This window comes from Chenopodium quinoa, unplaced genomic scaffold, assembly GCF_001683475.1.
Source record: "Chenopodium quinoa cultivar QQ74 unplaced genomic scaffold, ASM168347v1, whole genome shotgun sequence".
Classification (NCBI taxonomy): domain Eukaryota; kingdom Viridiplantae; phylum Streptophyta; class Magnoliopsida; order Caryophyllales; family Amaranthaceae; genus Chenopodium; species Chenopodium quinoa.
Window position 1 is genome coordinate 2,909,622 of NW_018744874.1, and position 16,025 is coordinate 2,925,646.

The following is a 16,025-nucleotide window of genomic DNA, read 5'->3' on the forward strand; positions in this document are numbered from 1 at the left end:
TTACCAATTTACCATTGCCATGATTGATAATCGCTTATCAAATGAGCCATTAAAGAGTGGTAATCAACTCAAGATACAAAACTCATAAACTCTTGATTATCTTCAAGAGCAGCCATAATATGAGGCCCAAGGCAAATCTCCAAATCAACACTTCCACCACCTTCACATCCAGGATTTGCAGTGATCTTCCCATCCTCGTTCCCATAGCCCATTCGAGCAGCCAAAGCCCGACCCAACCCGAATTCAGGCCCATATATATCAAACCTTGCAGATCCACCCATAATCACGCTATTCATACCATGAACATCAGGTTCGATTCCTCTTGGAACCACAATTGGTGGATTAACAAGCATTTTGTAGTAATCAAGTATTTCTTTCCCATCATTAGCCTTAATGATTTTATTCAAATTCATTGCTACCCAGCCCAAACTATTACCCAATAACTCCTCCACCTTGCAAGCCCATTGGGCCCTACTAATAAAATTCCCAAAGTAGTCATCTGATATGGGCGGGTTAAGCCGGCTTCGGGCCCCCATAGCTAAAAAGCAAGTGGTTTGTTGATCTTGAGGTAAGTTTTGGATCCGGGTGATGGACCTCCACACAAGCGCGGTTAAGGCTTGAAAAGACGATATAACATTATTGGTATCACATTCTTGGTTAGCCTCGGCCTTGAGCTTAGCCATCGAACTCGGTGAAAAGTGAAAGATTCTCTCTCTTAACGGGCCTGGATCATACCCACGATAGATAAACTCCTCTACATCAATAAAAGGTAATTTAAGGACCGGAACATCCCAAGGCCTATAATTAAAAATTGGTACACTACTAGAAATATTTGTGACATCATCCTCACTATTATGATTATCTAATGATCTAAATATTTCAGACAACACGTTCATAAAATGAACAAAAGAGGTACCATCGACAACACTATGACTCATACTAAACCCAATAAACACCCCATCTAAAAGTTCCGTTACCTGGATCGATAGCAAAGCCTTAGTATGACAATCGTAGTTTACGTATTTTTCACCAAGATCAAAGAAAGGATGAACGATGGAAACATCAACGGGGGATTGAACATCCGAAACGGCTAGGCCGAGGGCGGTAGCATAGATGAACCTCGCGCCAGGGCCTTTGTTACAATCAACATATATCGAACAAGCGTTATCATCGGGGTACTTTTGTATAGTGTAACGACCCGCTAACGGGTAAAAGTGTACGAGGGCGATAGAAAGCGAACATTTGAGCTTCTCTAGCAAATTACACACAATTTTGGTACGAACATTTTCAATATTTTGGGATTCACAGGATGAAAAACTTGGGGAATTATTTAGTGTAAAAAGAAGACCTTTTTGTATGGGATCAATAGTTAAGAAAAGTAAATCAATCGGTCCTAAGTGGTAAGGCTGTTTTGTGGGTTCATATTTTGGTTTTACAAAGCATTCGGAAATTAAGTTGATGGGTGCTTTTTTATCTTGTTGAGGATTGGCCATTTTTATGAATGGATGGTAATGTTTGGTTGTTCATTTATAGCTCTTCGTTGGATTTTAATTGATTAGGTGGATAAAGATGGGATGGATATGGACCCAACCCAAAACAGTGGATCCGGATTCATTTTTATACAAATATGGGTATTTAAAATTTAGGTTCTGTTGTGCGACAGCGGAAGCAAAGGTCGAAAAACAAACAAGAAAACAATAAAGAAATTCAATGCAAACAATAAGAACAACACCAAGAATTTACGTGGTTCACTATCGATGTGATAGCTACGTCCACGGGCACCGAGATCGAATGATTTCACTATAAACTGCAAAGATTACAAAGATGATTCTTGTATTTCTCAAGAACGGCTCTCACTCTCTCTCTCTTAACCCTTATACTAATATTAGGGAGGTTTTAAATTAATCCCTAAAATAAAAGATACTTGGGCAAAAAGATAACATAAAAGATAACTTTAAATCGTAAAATCCGCGTCTCCGCATTTTTCCTTCTCTGCCCGGTCAGACCGGGCAAGGTCTGCCCGATCGGGCGCGAGAAGAAAACTCCATACGAATGCTTCAACGTATCCAACCCCCACCGCCCGGTCAGACCGGGCAATGTCCGCCCGATCGGGCGGACAAAGCTACGAAGTACGAGTCACCTAATACTTATCAACAATCTCCACCTTGACGAGAACTCGTAGTCAGCAAACGACCCCATCAAGACATAGTGGAAAAACATCTCAAGCCAAACCCGATGCAAGACTCATGCATAAGCCATACATCCCGATAAGTCTTCAACCAAGACCCATCACATACTCGTCTCCAAGTATAACAACTCATAATGCTCCACCTGCATCACAAGCCCCGGGCAAGCTCCACCTTAAGGCCAACACACCTACACCAGGAGCTCCCCAACTTCGCCCCTCAGGGCCTACTACATCACGTAGTAATCAATATTTAGCAAGTCTAAGCAATGTTTAAACTTGCTAAACGGAACAGGCTTAGTGAAGAAATCAGCCGGGTTGTCAGCAGTCCCAATCTTCTTCACCTTAATCCTCTTGTCAGTACGCAAGAAATGATACCTGACATCAATGTGCTTCGTCCGATCATGGTGTACTTGATCTTTAGCTAAGCAAATCGCACTTAGACTATCACAATACACTGTAGCAAAATCCTGTGCAATACCCAGTTCACCTACTAGGCCTTTGAGCCAAATAGACTCCTTAGCTGCAGAAGTTAAAGCCATATACTCAGCTTCAGTAGTTGACAACGTAACTGATGACTGCAATGTAGACTTCCAACTAACCACAGAACCACCCAAAGTGAACACATAACCAGTCACAGACCTCCTGGTATCCACATCAGCTGCATAATCAGAATCACTGTACCCAGTGACCAAGCATTCCCTACCATTCCCGTACACAAGACCAATATCAGTTGTCCCTCTCAGGTAGCGAAAAATCCTTTTCACCCCTTGCCAGTGTTCCCTCCCAGGTCGAGCCATAAACCTGCTTACAACACTAACAGCATGCGCAATATCCGGCCTAGTACAGACCATAGCATACATCAAACAACCAACCGCGTTTGCATATGGAACTCTAGACATATAAGACAACTCCTCCTCTGATTGAGGTGACATAGACAAAGACAACTTACAACTAACAGTAGTTGGCGTACTTATAGGCTTCGATTTTTCCATCCCAAAACGAGACAAAATCTTTTCAATGTAGCTTTTCTGAGTCAAGAAAAGCTTACCTCTAGCCCGATCCCTGTAGATCTCCATACCCAAAATCTTCCTAGCTGCACCCAAGTCTTTCATGTCAAACTCCGAGTTAAGCATCTCCTTTAATCTAGCAATATCAGATTTATTCTTTGTGGCAACCAACATGTCATCAACATATAACAAAAGATAAATCATGGAACCATTATCCAGCTTACTATGATACACACAGCAATCATATGAATTCCTGTCAAAACCTTGTGAAACCATAAAAGAATCAAACCTTTTGTACCACTGTCGGGGGGATTGCTTAAGTCCATACAATGACTTTAGCAATCTGCAGGCATAGTGTTCCTTTCCAGGAACTTCGAATCCTTCGGGCTGCTTCATCAGAATCTCCTCCTCCAAATCGCCATGAAGGAAAGCCGTTTTAACATCCAACTGCTCCAGCTCAAGATCAAAATGTGCTACAATTGACAATAACACACGGATAGAAGTATGTCGAACCACAGGTGAGAATATCTCAACAAAATCAACCCCTTCTACCTGACTGAACCCCTTAGCAACTAGCCTAGCCTTAAAACGTATTTGCTCAGTTTCCGACAACCCTTCTTTCTTCTTGTAAATCCATTTACAACCCACAAGCTTCCTCCCTTCCGGTACCTTTACCAGTTCCCACACTCTGTTCTTGTAAAGAGACTGCATCTCTTCACCCATTGCGGCAAGCCATTGCGCAGACTCACTACAACTAATTGCTTGTTTATATGTGGCAGGTTCAAATGACTCTACATCATCAGCTACACTCAATGCATAACCTGTCATCGCATCAACACAGCAATTTCTTCCCTCCATCTCTTCAATCAATCTAACAGGCTTCTTGATAACTCGTTTAGGCATCTCAAGAATGGTGTCAGGTTGACTAGATGACCCCTGATTAGATTGCTCCACCTCATCCCCAGAGTTAGAATGAGTAGGAGTAATCTCAGGTTCAGGAGTACCCGGCACTGGAACATCAGCATCATCATCAATATATTGTACCCGAGGTAAATCAGCAATGGTAGACTGATGTACCTCAAGTACCCCATCTGTCTGTAATAAATTGTCTCCTTCCCTTCTCAAATCTGAAATCTCTGCATTTTTAATTGAATACATGGTGTTTTCATCGAAAGTAACATCCCTACTAAGAATGACCCGACCCTCCGAAGGTGAAAAAATTCTAAACCCCTTCACACCATCCCCGTACCCAACAAAACACCCCTTCTTGGCTCGTGGATCCAGCTTACCCTCAATAACATGATAATAAGCAACACAACCAAAAATCTTCAAATTCGAAAAAATTAGGCAACTTACCACTCCAGATCTCAAACGGAATTTTGGAATCAATTCCAGAATGAGGACCCCTATTAATGACATAACAAGCTGTTAACACAGCTTCACTCCAGTACCTCCTCCCAAGCCCTGCATTAGAGAGCATGCATCGAACTCTCTCTAGCAGTGTCTGATTAACCCGTTCTGCTACACCGTTCTGCTGTGGTGTCTTCCTGACAGTATGATGCCGACCTATACCCTCATCTGCACAGAACTGATTAAACTCGTCTTTGCAAAACTCTAGCCCATTGTCCGTTCGTAGCTTCTTGATCTTCCTTCCTTGTCGATTTTCCACCAAAGCTTTCCATTGCTTGAAAACTTTGAAGGCCTCATCCTTTGACTTAAGCAACCTAAGCCATGTGTATCGGGACTTGTCATCAACAAATGACACAAAATAGTGGTAACCTCCCATACCTTCAACTCTAGATGGACCCCAGCAATCTGAATGGATGTAATCGAGCACTGCATCAGTAATGTGAGCACCCTTGCTGAACTTTGACCTGTGTTTCTTACCAAACACACAATGCTCACAAAATTCAAGGTTGGCAACCTTGACCCCGGATAGAAGACCCCTCTTGGACAATAGCTGCATCCCCTTCTCCCCCATATGACCAAGCCTCATGTGCCAAATCTTAGTCATCTCCTGGTGAGATACAGATGCGCAAACCGCAGAACTAGGCAGTGTAACACCCTCAAAAACATAGAGGGTGTTCCTTTTGATACCCTTAAGTACCAACTCAGAACCTCTGAAAATACACAACTCCCCATCTGAAAACACACCATTGTACCCCAAGTCATCCAGGGTACCCAATGAAATCAGATTTTTTCCTAAAGCAGGAACATGCCGTACATTAGTCAAAGTTAACCTCCGCCCATCAACAGTCCTCAACCTCATGGAACCAATACCTGTGACCTTACATGGAGCATTGTTACCGACTATAACCATACCCCCATTGCGAGGTTCATATGTATCAAACCAATCTCGACGTGGACACATATGGAACGAACACCCCGAATCTAGAACCCAGTTATCAGATAAATCATCAGACCTAGCAGAACTGACTAATGCTAAATCTTCCTCTGAATTATAGCTCTCATTCGGTTTCTCTTCAACTACAGCAGCCTGGGACTTGTTTTTCCTCACCGGACAATTATTCCTAAAGTGACCCGGTTCTTTACAGTAATAACATGTTTTAGTAGTAGTTTTACTAGATCCATCCTTGCCGTTTCCAGCACCCGACCCAGCATTGTTCCCCTTGTTAAACCCCTTATTCTTTTTAGACTTTCCGGACTTAACAAACAACCCACTACCATTATCCCCATTATCACTCGTAGCTTTCATTCTGAGTTCCCTAGTATGAAGTGCTGCCTTCACTTCTTCTAAGGTTATAGAATCCTTACCAACAACAAAAGACTCTACAAAATTCTCAAAGCTAGACGGTAGAGATACAAGTAAAATCAACGCAGCATCCTCATCATCAATTTTAACATCTAAATTACGTAAATCAAGCAAAATAGAGTTAAGTTTTTCTAGATGTTCCCGTAAGGAAGTACCTGACTGCATCCGGAGGCTAAACAACCGCTGTTTCAGTAATAATTTGTTGGTCAACGACTTAGTCATATACAATGACTCCAGCTTCAGCCACAATCCAGCCGCCGTTTCCTGATCAGCCACCTCCGTGATGATTTGATCATCAAGACTAAGTAATATGGTAGAGTGTGCCTTCTCTTCCATAACTTCTAACTGCGGGTCAGTCGGTCCATCTTCTGACTCCGAAGTAGTACTCTTTGGAGCCAACGGACGCCATATCTGCTGTTGTTTTAACAGAGCCTTCATCTTAATTTGCCATAGCCCGAAACTATTTTTCCCGGTAAACTTCTCAATTCTTATTGTTGAATCTCCTGCCATTGTTATCTTCAAGAAACTCTCCAAGGATTGAACCTGGCTCTGATACCAATTGTTGTGCGACAGCGGAAGCAAAGGTCGAAAAACAAACAAGAAAACAATAAAGAAATTCAATGCAAACAATAAGAACAACACCAAGAATTTACGTGGTTCACTATCGATGTGATAGCTACGTCCACGGGCACCGAGATCGAATGATTTCACTATAAACTGCAAAGATTACAAAGATGATTCTTGTATTTCTCAAGAACGGCTCTCACTCTCTCTCTCTTAACCCTTATACTAATATTAGGGAGGTTTTAAATTAATCCCTAAAATAAAAGATACTTGGGCAAAAAGATAACATAAAAGATAACTTTAAATCGTAAAATCCGCGTCTCCGCATTTTTCCTTCTCCGCCCGGTCAGACCGGGCAAGGTCTGCCCGATCGGGCGCGAGAAGAAAACTCCATACGAATGCTTCAACGTATCCAACCCCCACCGCCCGGTCAGACCGGGCAATGTCCGCCCGATCGGGCGGACAAAGCTACGAAGTACGAGTCACCTAATACTTATCAACAGGTTCAATGGATTCGGATCCTTTGAAAAAAAAAGGATATGGATTTAGTCTAACCATAATAATACATTAATATCTGGATATGGATTCGTTTATCCCTTTTTTTATTTATTTCCCTTGAAATTAAAAAAAATGTTTGACCAAAAATCTTTGTAAGGGATCCGAGTCTAACCATCAACGGTTAGAGGCACTTACATTAATTTTTTATCGATTCCAAGCTCAATTTGGTCTCTTAAATTCTGAAATGACTCGTAAAATCTCAGTAAATTATTTCTTGACATGCAAATTAAGTGAAAATTTTGGATTCGGGGGCAATTATCAAGATATTAGTATATTTTAGGCGTGGTTTGCAACTTTTTTATAAAAAATTACTACAATTTGTAAAATATAAACTTCAAATGACTGCAATTGACAAATTTTTTCAGACAAAAAAAAAATTACGTAAGAAATTAAAATATACTGTGATACTTAACCAGCCTTTAATTTTTGGTTTGTATGAATAGATATCTTACATTTCCTCCATTATAGAAATAATTTGTATTACACCAGTTATCTTTTTAAAAAAGTTTCACAACAAAAATTTCACTATATCCAACTTAGAAAAACAAATATTTTTGCAAAAAAAAATGTAAAATTAAATTATTTTTTTCTCCTTTATGATGTAATATTTAAAGAACGGATGAGGTAATAAAAGCTACTTTATACTCCGTATTGATATAATGTGTTGTAGTACGTGATCATAGCTACGAGAAAAAATTAAATTTATAAGTCTGAAGTACAAAAAATTGTATATCAAGGGATTACATGGTCATTTGAGCAAATAAATAAGGTGTACATTATTATTTCACTTAATAAATGAAGGATACCTTTTCATTTTATCCATTGATTTTTCCCCTTAAAAGGTGGTTGTTTTACATTTTTTGTAAATCAATATCAATCTAATTTACGGGATGTTCCTCCTGTCCTCTAAAGTTAGGCCTTGTTTCTTTGAGTGTCGTGGTCTGTTCTGCTCTATTATTGAAATCCTCTTATTTCCAGCTCTACTTAGTTTTAATAATCTGCCAACTCTGTTGACACCAGCTCTATTCTGCTGCCACTTAATATTAATAATTTGCTTTACTTTGTCGATATTTGCTCTACTTTGATAACACGTGTTCTGCTCTACTCAACTCTGCTCAGAAGCTTAAAAAAGGGCTCAACTTCCTACATTTTTCCACCATTTTTTATTTTATTTATTTTTCTTTTTTATTTTGTTTGGTCGCAATTTTAGAGCCTACGCAGTATATTTAATTTTCCTGGGCCAATCAGCAGATGAGCACCTCAATGAATGTCCAATTCCCACAGTCAAACACTATCTTTTTCAGAGCAGGCAATTTGGCACGCATATCTTGAATTGCGTTTGTGCGCATGTGAGTCATATCATTTTTTTTAAATCGAAAAACAAACATACATCACCAGGACAAAATTCAATCTTTATTGTTACATACTTGCATCCCATGAGGCATGAGCCCATGACATCACACATGACATGACGATGAAAAGTAATTCAAACCAACATGTATTTTACTTGATATATTCAATGTAAAAATTTAATCTCGATATTACCTTAAAAATTCTAACAAGCTAGTCGACATCCACATTGCAATAATTTTTCGTTAGGTCGTTCTAGCTTTTTAGTGTACGAAGTTCACGACACGTAGCTCATGAAATCCATATCAGCTTCAAGGGCAGACATAAATTGAGGTCTCAAGCAAATCTCCAAATCCACACTCCCTTTCCCCTCACGCCCCGGGTTTGCAGTCACCTTCCCATCAACCTTATTCGCATAGCCCATGCGAACAGCCAAAGCACGGCCCAGCCCAAATTCAGGCCCATACATATCGAACCTCGCTGATCCTCCTATGACCACTTTGTTTGGTCCATGAAATTCTTTTCCACCATCACCAGGCGTAAACACTACTGGGGATTTAGTAAAAAACTGATACATACCAAGTATAGTTTTTTCATCTTGGGCCATAATTTCCTTTCGCAAATTCATTGCAACCCAGCCCAAATTATGGCCCAATAACTCCTCTACAATGCATATCCATTGAGTTCCGCTTATGTAATTTCCAAAATACTCATCAGATAAAGGTGGCTCAAACCTACTCCTAGCACCAATTAACACGGAACAAGTGGTTGGTTGATCCAAAGGTAGGTTTCGAGCTCGAGTGATGGATCTCCACACAAGTGCACTTAAGGCTTGAAACGACGATATAACATTATTGGTTTCACATTCTTGGTTAGCCTTGGCTTTCAGATTAGCCAACGACGTAGGTGAGAAGTGAAAAATTCGCTCCCTTAACGGACCTTGATCCGCATAGACTACGAATTCCTTGGGCTCTAAATGGGGCAATTTAATCACCTCAGGAACCATATTTTCGGGATCATGACTTACCCAAGGCTTTAAATTAAAAATTGGCGGACGTGAAATTTTCAAAGTATTTTTTTGACCAATATATTCCTGGGACCCAAAAATTTCAGATAACAGGCTAATAAAATGTAAAAAAGAAGTACCATCTACCACACTATGGTTCATAGTAAAACCTATGAACACCCCGTCTAGGAGTTCCGTTACCTGGATCGATAACAAAGCCCTCGTATGACCATCATGGTTAACCATTATATCACCGAGCTCGAAAAATGATCGAACAATGGGCGGAACATCGGTGGATGACACGATATCCGAAATCGTAACTTCTAGGGCAGTAACATGAATTAGCCTTGCACCAGGACCCTTGTTACAATCAATGTAGATTATACAAGCGTGCTCTTCTGGGTATTTCTCGGTAACGAATCGACCGGCTAACGGATAGAAGTGAACGAGGGCGATAGAAAGAGAGTGTTTAAGCTTGTCTAAAAGACTAGAAATAACATTGACTCGATCATTAGCATCATTAGAAGGTGTATTGTTATTAATGGCAAAAAGAAGACCTTTTTGAATAGGGTCAATGGACATCATGCCTATTTCAGGAGGTGATAAATGGTAAGGTTGTTTAGAAGCTTCAACTTCATGTTTTGGTTTGACAAAACATTCTGAAATGAGTTTAATTGATGGTTGTTTTTGTTGAGCCATTGAAGAAAAATGGGATGGAAAAGGCAGAAGGAATGAATGAATGAATGAAAACTTTAGGTTATAAATGATTGAGGTTGATTACTTTGGTGCTAGATTTATGTGGAAAATTAGAGTACACAAGGGTTGAATTGAGATAAGGTAGCCTACTTTATTATTCGTGGGTGTGTATATATGGTGTTAGTTGTCAATTTGTCGAAGTACATAGAGTAAAAAGATTCACGTAATTGTAAGATTTTTTTGACGAATCTGCCCTGGACCATTCCATTCATACATTTGCTTCTAGAAGTCTGATAGACACTGGTTTTAGAGGGGTACTTTACATTTAGAAATTGTTTCGGGTGAAAACAATGGGACCTTGTCGAAGGTCCGATGAAGTGGAGAAGACTAGATTCGATCCAAGTAATGTTGGGCCGAAGGTTTCCTGCACAGTAAACACACGTAAACTAGCCTCGGTGGTGTTGCCGAGTAAGACCCCTCCGATGCTAAAGTCAGTACAGTGTGTAGAAAGAGAACACAATGCAAGAGAATTAATTGCTTGAGGCTTTGCTTGAATGAATGTACAAATGTAATATTGATGGCTTTTATACCTTTTCATATATGGAGAAGTTGGGCCTTAGCCCAATTGGCTTGCCTTGAGGACTGATCTTTGACTTTAGCACAATTGGAGAGATGAACCTTGACCTTGGGCTTTTAATTGGATCATTTAATACCTAGGCCCAATTGGACTAAATTGGACCCAAACAGAAATTAAAGATTCTAAACATAAATAAAAGATTTTTATAGAATGAAAAAGAAAGGTAAGTATGACTGTACCGCTGTACGAGTATATCCTATATACTTTCTTTTTTTGGAAATATATAAAGGTTTTACTCTTATCACAAAATTAAAAATAAATAAATAAATAAAACATTGTTTTTTACTTCCAAAACTTCTAAAATTAAAGTTATATTTTATCACAAAAAATTCTAAAAATAGTTTTATGCAAAATAAATCTTTGATTTTTTTGCACAAAACATGTTTTTCATAGATTTGACCAAGTTGAGGTCAGAATTGACAAAAATTAATCAAAAATGCCTCATTTTACGTATTTCACACAGATTGAGGTATTTTTTTAGTAGGAAAAACTAGAGCTGTCAATTCGGGTAAACGGGTCGGGTTTGGGTCGGGTAAGAGTGGGTCGGATCAATTCGAATTAATTCCATAACCTATGCGGGTTGAGCATTAAAGTCTAAAACTACTACATTTAGTCACTTAAGGGTATGTTCTGATTGACTGAACTCAGCTGAACTGAACTGAACTTATTAATTAGTGATTTTTAACTACGGATTAGTGATCTTTTATTATTTATTACTATACATACGTGTATATACAAATGTACATATTAAAATATTTACGAAAAAATACTATATAATTATAAAATTTATGGAAAATATATTAAATACTATATAATTAAAGAAAAAAGTGTAAAAGGTGGGATTATTAAATAATAATCGAAAGGTGGGATTATTAATAGCGAACCGGGAAAAGGTGGGATTATTAGAATCAATTTTTCCTTATTATTATTATTATTATTATTGTTATTATTATTATTTATTACTTATTACTTATTGATTATTATTATTATTATTATTATTAATATTATTATTATTATTATTATTGTTGTTGTTGTTGTTGTTGTTGTTGTTGTTGTTGTTGTTGTTTTGGCTTTATATCATTAGCAATATAATTAGACATAAATTAAGAGCTGAACTGAGCTGAACTGAGCTGAGCTGAACTGAACTGAATAAAACAAAACGAAATTAAAACAAAACGAAATTAAAAGTAGTCACAACGTGAACACGTAGTGGTGTGATTTTTAGGAGAACGGTAAATTATGTACACAAGTAAATGCAGTACACTTAGGTTTATTTTAATGCAATACGTTTTATAAGCACTCACATTTTTGGTTAACCAATTAAGAAAGAAATGAATGTACTGAATAATTGAGAGGAATATTTGGACGTTTGGTTTGGGTTGCGTTTGCGCTCATGTCATCATCAACCTAATAAAACAAAACGAAATTAAAAGTAGTCACAACGTGAACACGTAGTGGTGTGATTTTTAGGAGAAGCACTCACATTTTTGGTTAACCAATTAAGAAAGAAATGAATGTACTGAATAATTGATGGAAAATTGTAAACTAATAATCTCATCTTTAGGTGGTCTTCCACAAACAATCCCACCTTTCTAAAATCCAGAAACAATCCCACCTATTCCCCCTATCTTCCATTAACGATCCTTCACCTGTTGAAACCGGTTAAAAAATTAGATTGCTTAGAACAACCGGTTTCTTCTAATTTAATTTCCAACCGTTAAAAAGCTTATACACCATTAATGCCTTCTCCCCTGTTCTTCTCTGAGAATTTTATAAATTGCCCCCCCATCAATTAATTTTTTCATCTTTCTTCATCTTTCTTCATCTCATCTCTTCTCTTGTACTCAAAGCTTTCTTTTATTTTTTTTTCCAGTTCGCTATCAATGGCAAGTCATAATTCAATTGGCTCCTCTTCAAGGTCGAGGTCGAAGCAAACCTCGTCTTCTCAGGTGGTTTGCTACCACAATGAAATTGCACCACTGAGGACAGTGCGCTACGATGGTCCAACAAAGGGGAAGCGGTTTTTTGGGTGCTCATACTGGCCTGTAAGTATTTGCGCACCAAATTGTTGTTTTTTTTTTAATTTGCTTTGTTATTGCTGTAATAGCCTAATTTGGGTGATTTGTAGGAGCAGAGGACTTGTGGCTTTTTCAAGTGGGCTGATGAGGTGGATGATGTTCGTGATCTGCAGCATTTGGTTATGGAGAAGGAGACCAGAATTTGTGAGATTTAGTATGAAATGGACATGATGAAGGATAAAGTGAAGAGGCTCAAGGCAAAGAAAGAGAAGCTGGTTGAAGAGGTGGAGGAAATGGGCATTGCAACGACTGAAACAATGTTTGAACTCAAGGAAAACAACACTGACAAAAGGCTAATGCTTACTCTGGTCTTCTCTTGGGCATTTTTCACCCTTGTGCTGTTGATGAAATAGGGTGTGTTGATGATGGGGTGAAGGTAGTTTTTTGGGGTTGCTGTGAATGTGTAGTATAAGTGGGTTGTGGGTTGGTTGGGACATCTGTATTTTGGGTAGTTTTCAGATGTGAAAGTGTTTGGTTTTTTTGCTTAATTTGGCATGCTAGGATGGTATTCAGTAGGCTAGGCTTGACTTAAAGAAGGAAGTAGGGCTTGACTGTAGTGTAGGTGCTGACCTTCACTGACTTTTGTAACCATGGCAATTTCAATGAATATATGACTTATGTTGCTTGGTTAAATTGTTGTTGCTGAAATTCTTGCAATTTAATTGTTGTTGCAGCCATGGTTTTAAACACTTTAATACAACATATATACTATGAAAAAATTGTACAAACAGAGAGCATATATAGCATAACATGAAATTCTTCAAAATACAAGACAAACTCTGTTCAAATGAAGATACATAAACATAGGTTTGAATTGCATAAACTTAGGAATGTCATTGATCTTAACTAACTAATACATCCTTATTACATGTTGTTCTAATTTGAGGAACCCTTACTGAAGTTGTAGAAGAAAGTAGTGGTGTATGCTGAAACATCTTGAGGTCCTGCACTTCCTGGTGGCTGCATTGAAATAAAAAAGGAGTTAGTTTTGTTTCCACATAAATAGGCTTTGTAATAAAATAGTCAATAAGTTACTGTCATACATTAGTGAATGTAGAGCCATCTGATGTCAAATAAACACCAAAACCTTGGGGGACCTGATTTCTTCCTCTGCCTCTTCCACCCCTTGATCCTCTACCACCCCTTGTTCCTCTACCACCTCTGTTACCTCCTGTTGTTGTGGTAACACCTCTTCCCATACTGCCTGAAGCTTCCCCTCCCCTACCAGTTCTCCCACCCTTACTAGTTGGAGCACCCCTTCCCCTAGCTCTGCCAGTTCCCCTTCCAGCTGAGTTGTCTCCCCTGCTGATCACTCTACCTCCCCTTCCTATTCTTGAAGGTTCAGCTGTTGCTGTTAGATGAGTAGAAGAGCATGGGTGCATAGGTTGGGAAGCTGCAGCCTCTTTCCTTGGCCTACCCCTTGCTCTCTTTGCTGGAGGCTCATTTGGGGTTTGTGGGGCTTGTGGCAGAGTAGTTCCTCTGTTAGGGCACCTTCTCTTACTATGGCCCTTTTGTTGACACACAGAGCATGTCATTTCCATGCCATGTTTGGTCAACTTTCCTGGCTTTTTAGGGTCCTCAAATGGATCCTTTCTTCTATTCTTCCTTGGCCTTCCTGGTCCTACTTTGATGGGGGGTGGATCCATACTCAACTCTGATTGAGGCCAATGCCTTTCACCTTCAATTGGAGGGATTGAATTCCCATATAATTTCAAGTACATCTCCTTCTTATAACACTCATCAACATAATCTTCTGCCTTCTTATGACAGAAAAAAATTGCAGCCACTGCATGGCAACATGGGATCCCACACATGTCCCATTTTCTGCATGTGCAAGTTCTTTTTTCTAGGTCCACAGACATAGTGTCCAAGATATGGCTCACTTGAAACACACTCTGTGAAGAAGGAATGACCTCACAATTAGCAGCTTCCTCTTTCTCTGATTCTAGCTTCTTCTGAATCCTTGGACATAAAACACTCTTCCATTTTTCCATTTCCTGCCTCTTAATCACCAACCTCCTCATTACAGCTGCCCTTATATCCTCCAACATATAAAGAAAATGTTTTGCCCTAGCATTAATGATATACCCATTAAATGTCTCAGCCATGTTAGATGTGATGGCATCTGCCTTCACATCAGTTTTCAAAAATGCCCTGCAGAAGACATTTGGGTTGTAACTTTTGAAGCCTGCAGCAGCTGCAGCATTAGTTGTCTCCAACTCATTAAGTGCATCTCTATAGTCAGCTTCACTATATGACTTTGCACAGCTCCAAAACATCAATTTCATTTCATCACCTCTGAAATTCTTGTGCCAATTTGAAAAAATATGTCTTGCACAATGTCTGTGCTCAGCTTGAGGGAGTGTCACACTAACCCCTCTTAGAATGGCCTAGTAAAACAATATGTATTAATGAATTCAGCAAAAAAAAACCAACATAACCAAATATATGTATTAATGAATTCAGGAAAAAAAAAAACCAAAAACAGTTGAAGTTTATACCTGATGCTCATCTGACACAATCACAGTTCCAGAACCATCACCAAGCTGAAGGCTTTTGTTGAGGTTATTCAGAAACCACTCCTAGGAAGTATTATTTTCACCCTCCACCACTGCCCAAGCAATTAGGTACATCTGATCATTCCCATCTCTGCCTACAGCAGACATCAACTGTCCCCCTAGGAATGTCTTCAAAAAGCAAGCATCAACACATATAATTTTTCTGCAACCCTCCATCCAACCTTTTTGCAATCCCTCAAAACAGACATACAACCTCTGAAAAATCTGTGGTGGCTTATTCTTGTCCATGTATGTGACTAAGTCCAACTGTGTGTTTGGACTGGACCTTTTCAAGGCTTCAAGATACCTGCCAACCTTCCCATAATGCTCTCTCATGGAGCCATGAAGCTTTTTGTGAGCATGCCACTTTACCTTGTAAGCAAACTCTTTCCTAATGATAACCCTGTAAGCTCTCCTGACTGTTTCAATGATCTCTTTAGCTGGCCAATGAGGCCTAGCCTTAAACACATCAAGTAGTTGTTCTGCCAACCATGACCCTTTCAGCTGCTTGTTTTTCTCCATAGTTCTGATGCAACTATGGTTTGACACTACTGTTTTAACTACAAAGGAACCTCTCCAGGAGTCCCAAGAGGCATACAACCTAAAAGGA

The 16,025-nt window shown here is 39.1% G+C and overlaps 2 protein-coding genes across 2 annotated transcripts; both read right to left on the reverse strand.

The window, feature by feature from the left end:
* On the reverse strand, positions 1–1,500 carry LOC110705211 (protein ENHANCED PSEUDOMONAS SUSCEPTIBILTY 1-like). Its single transcript, XM_021883067.1, has one exon. It carries the CDS (start codon positions 1,491–1,493, stop codon positions 69–71), a length of 1,425 nt encoding a protein of 474 aa, XP_021738759.1. The 5' UTR covers positions 1,494–1,500; the 3' UTR covers positions 1–68.
* A 6,916-nt stretch (positions 1,501–8,416) lies between these two features.
* LOC110705212 (protein ENHANCED PSEUDOMONAS SUSCEPTIBILTY 1-like) lies at positions 8,417–10,288 on the reverse strand. Its single transcript, XM_021883069.1, has one exon. It carries the CDS (start codon positions 10,143–10,145, stop codon positions 8,718–8,720), a length of 1,428 nt encoding a protein of 475 aa, XP_021738761.1. The 5' UTR covers positions 10,146–10,288; the 3' UTR covers positions 8,417–8,717.
* Between the last annotated feature and the right edge of the window lie 5,737 nt (positions 10,289–16,025).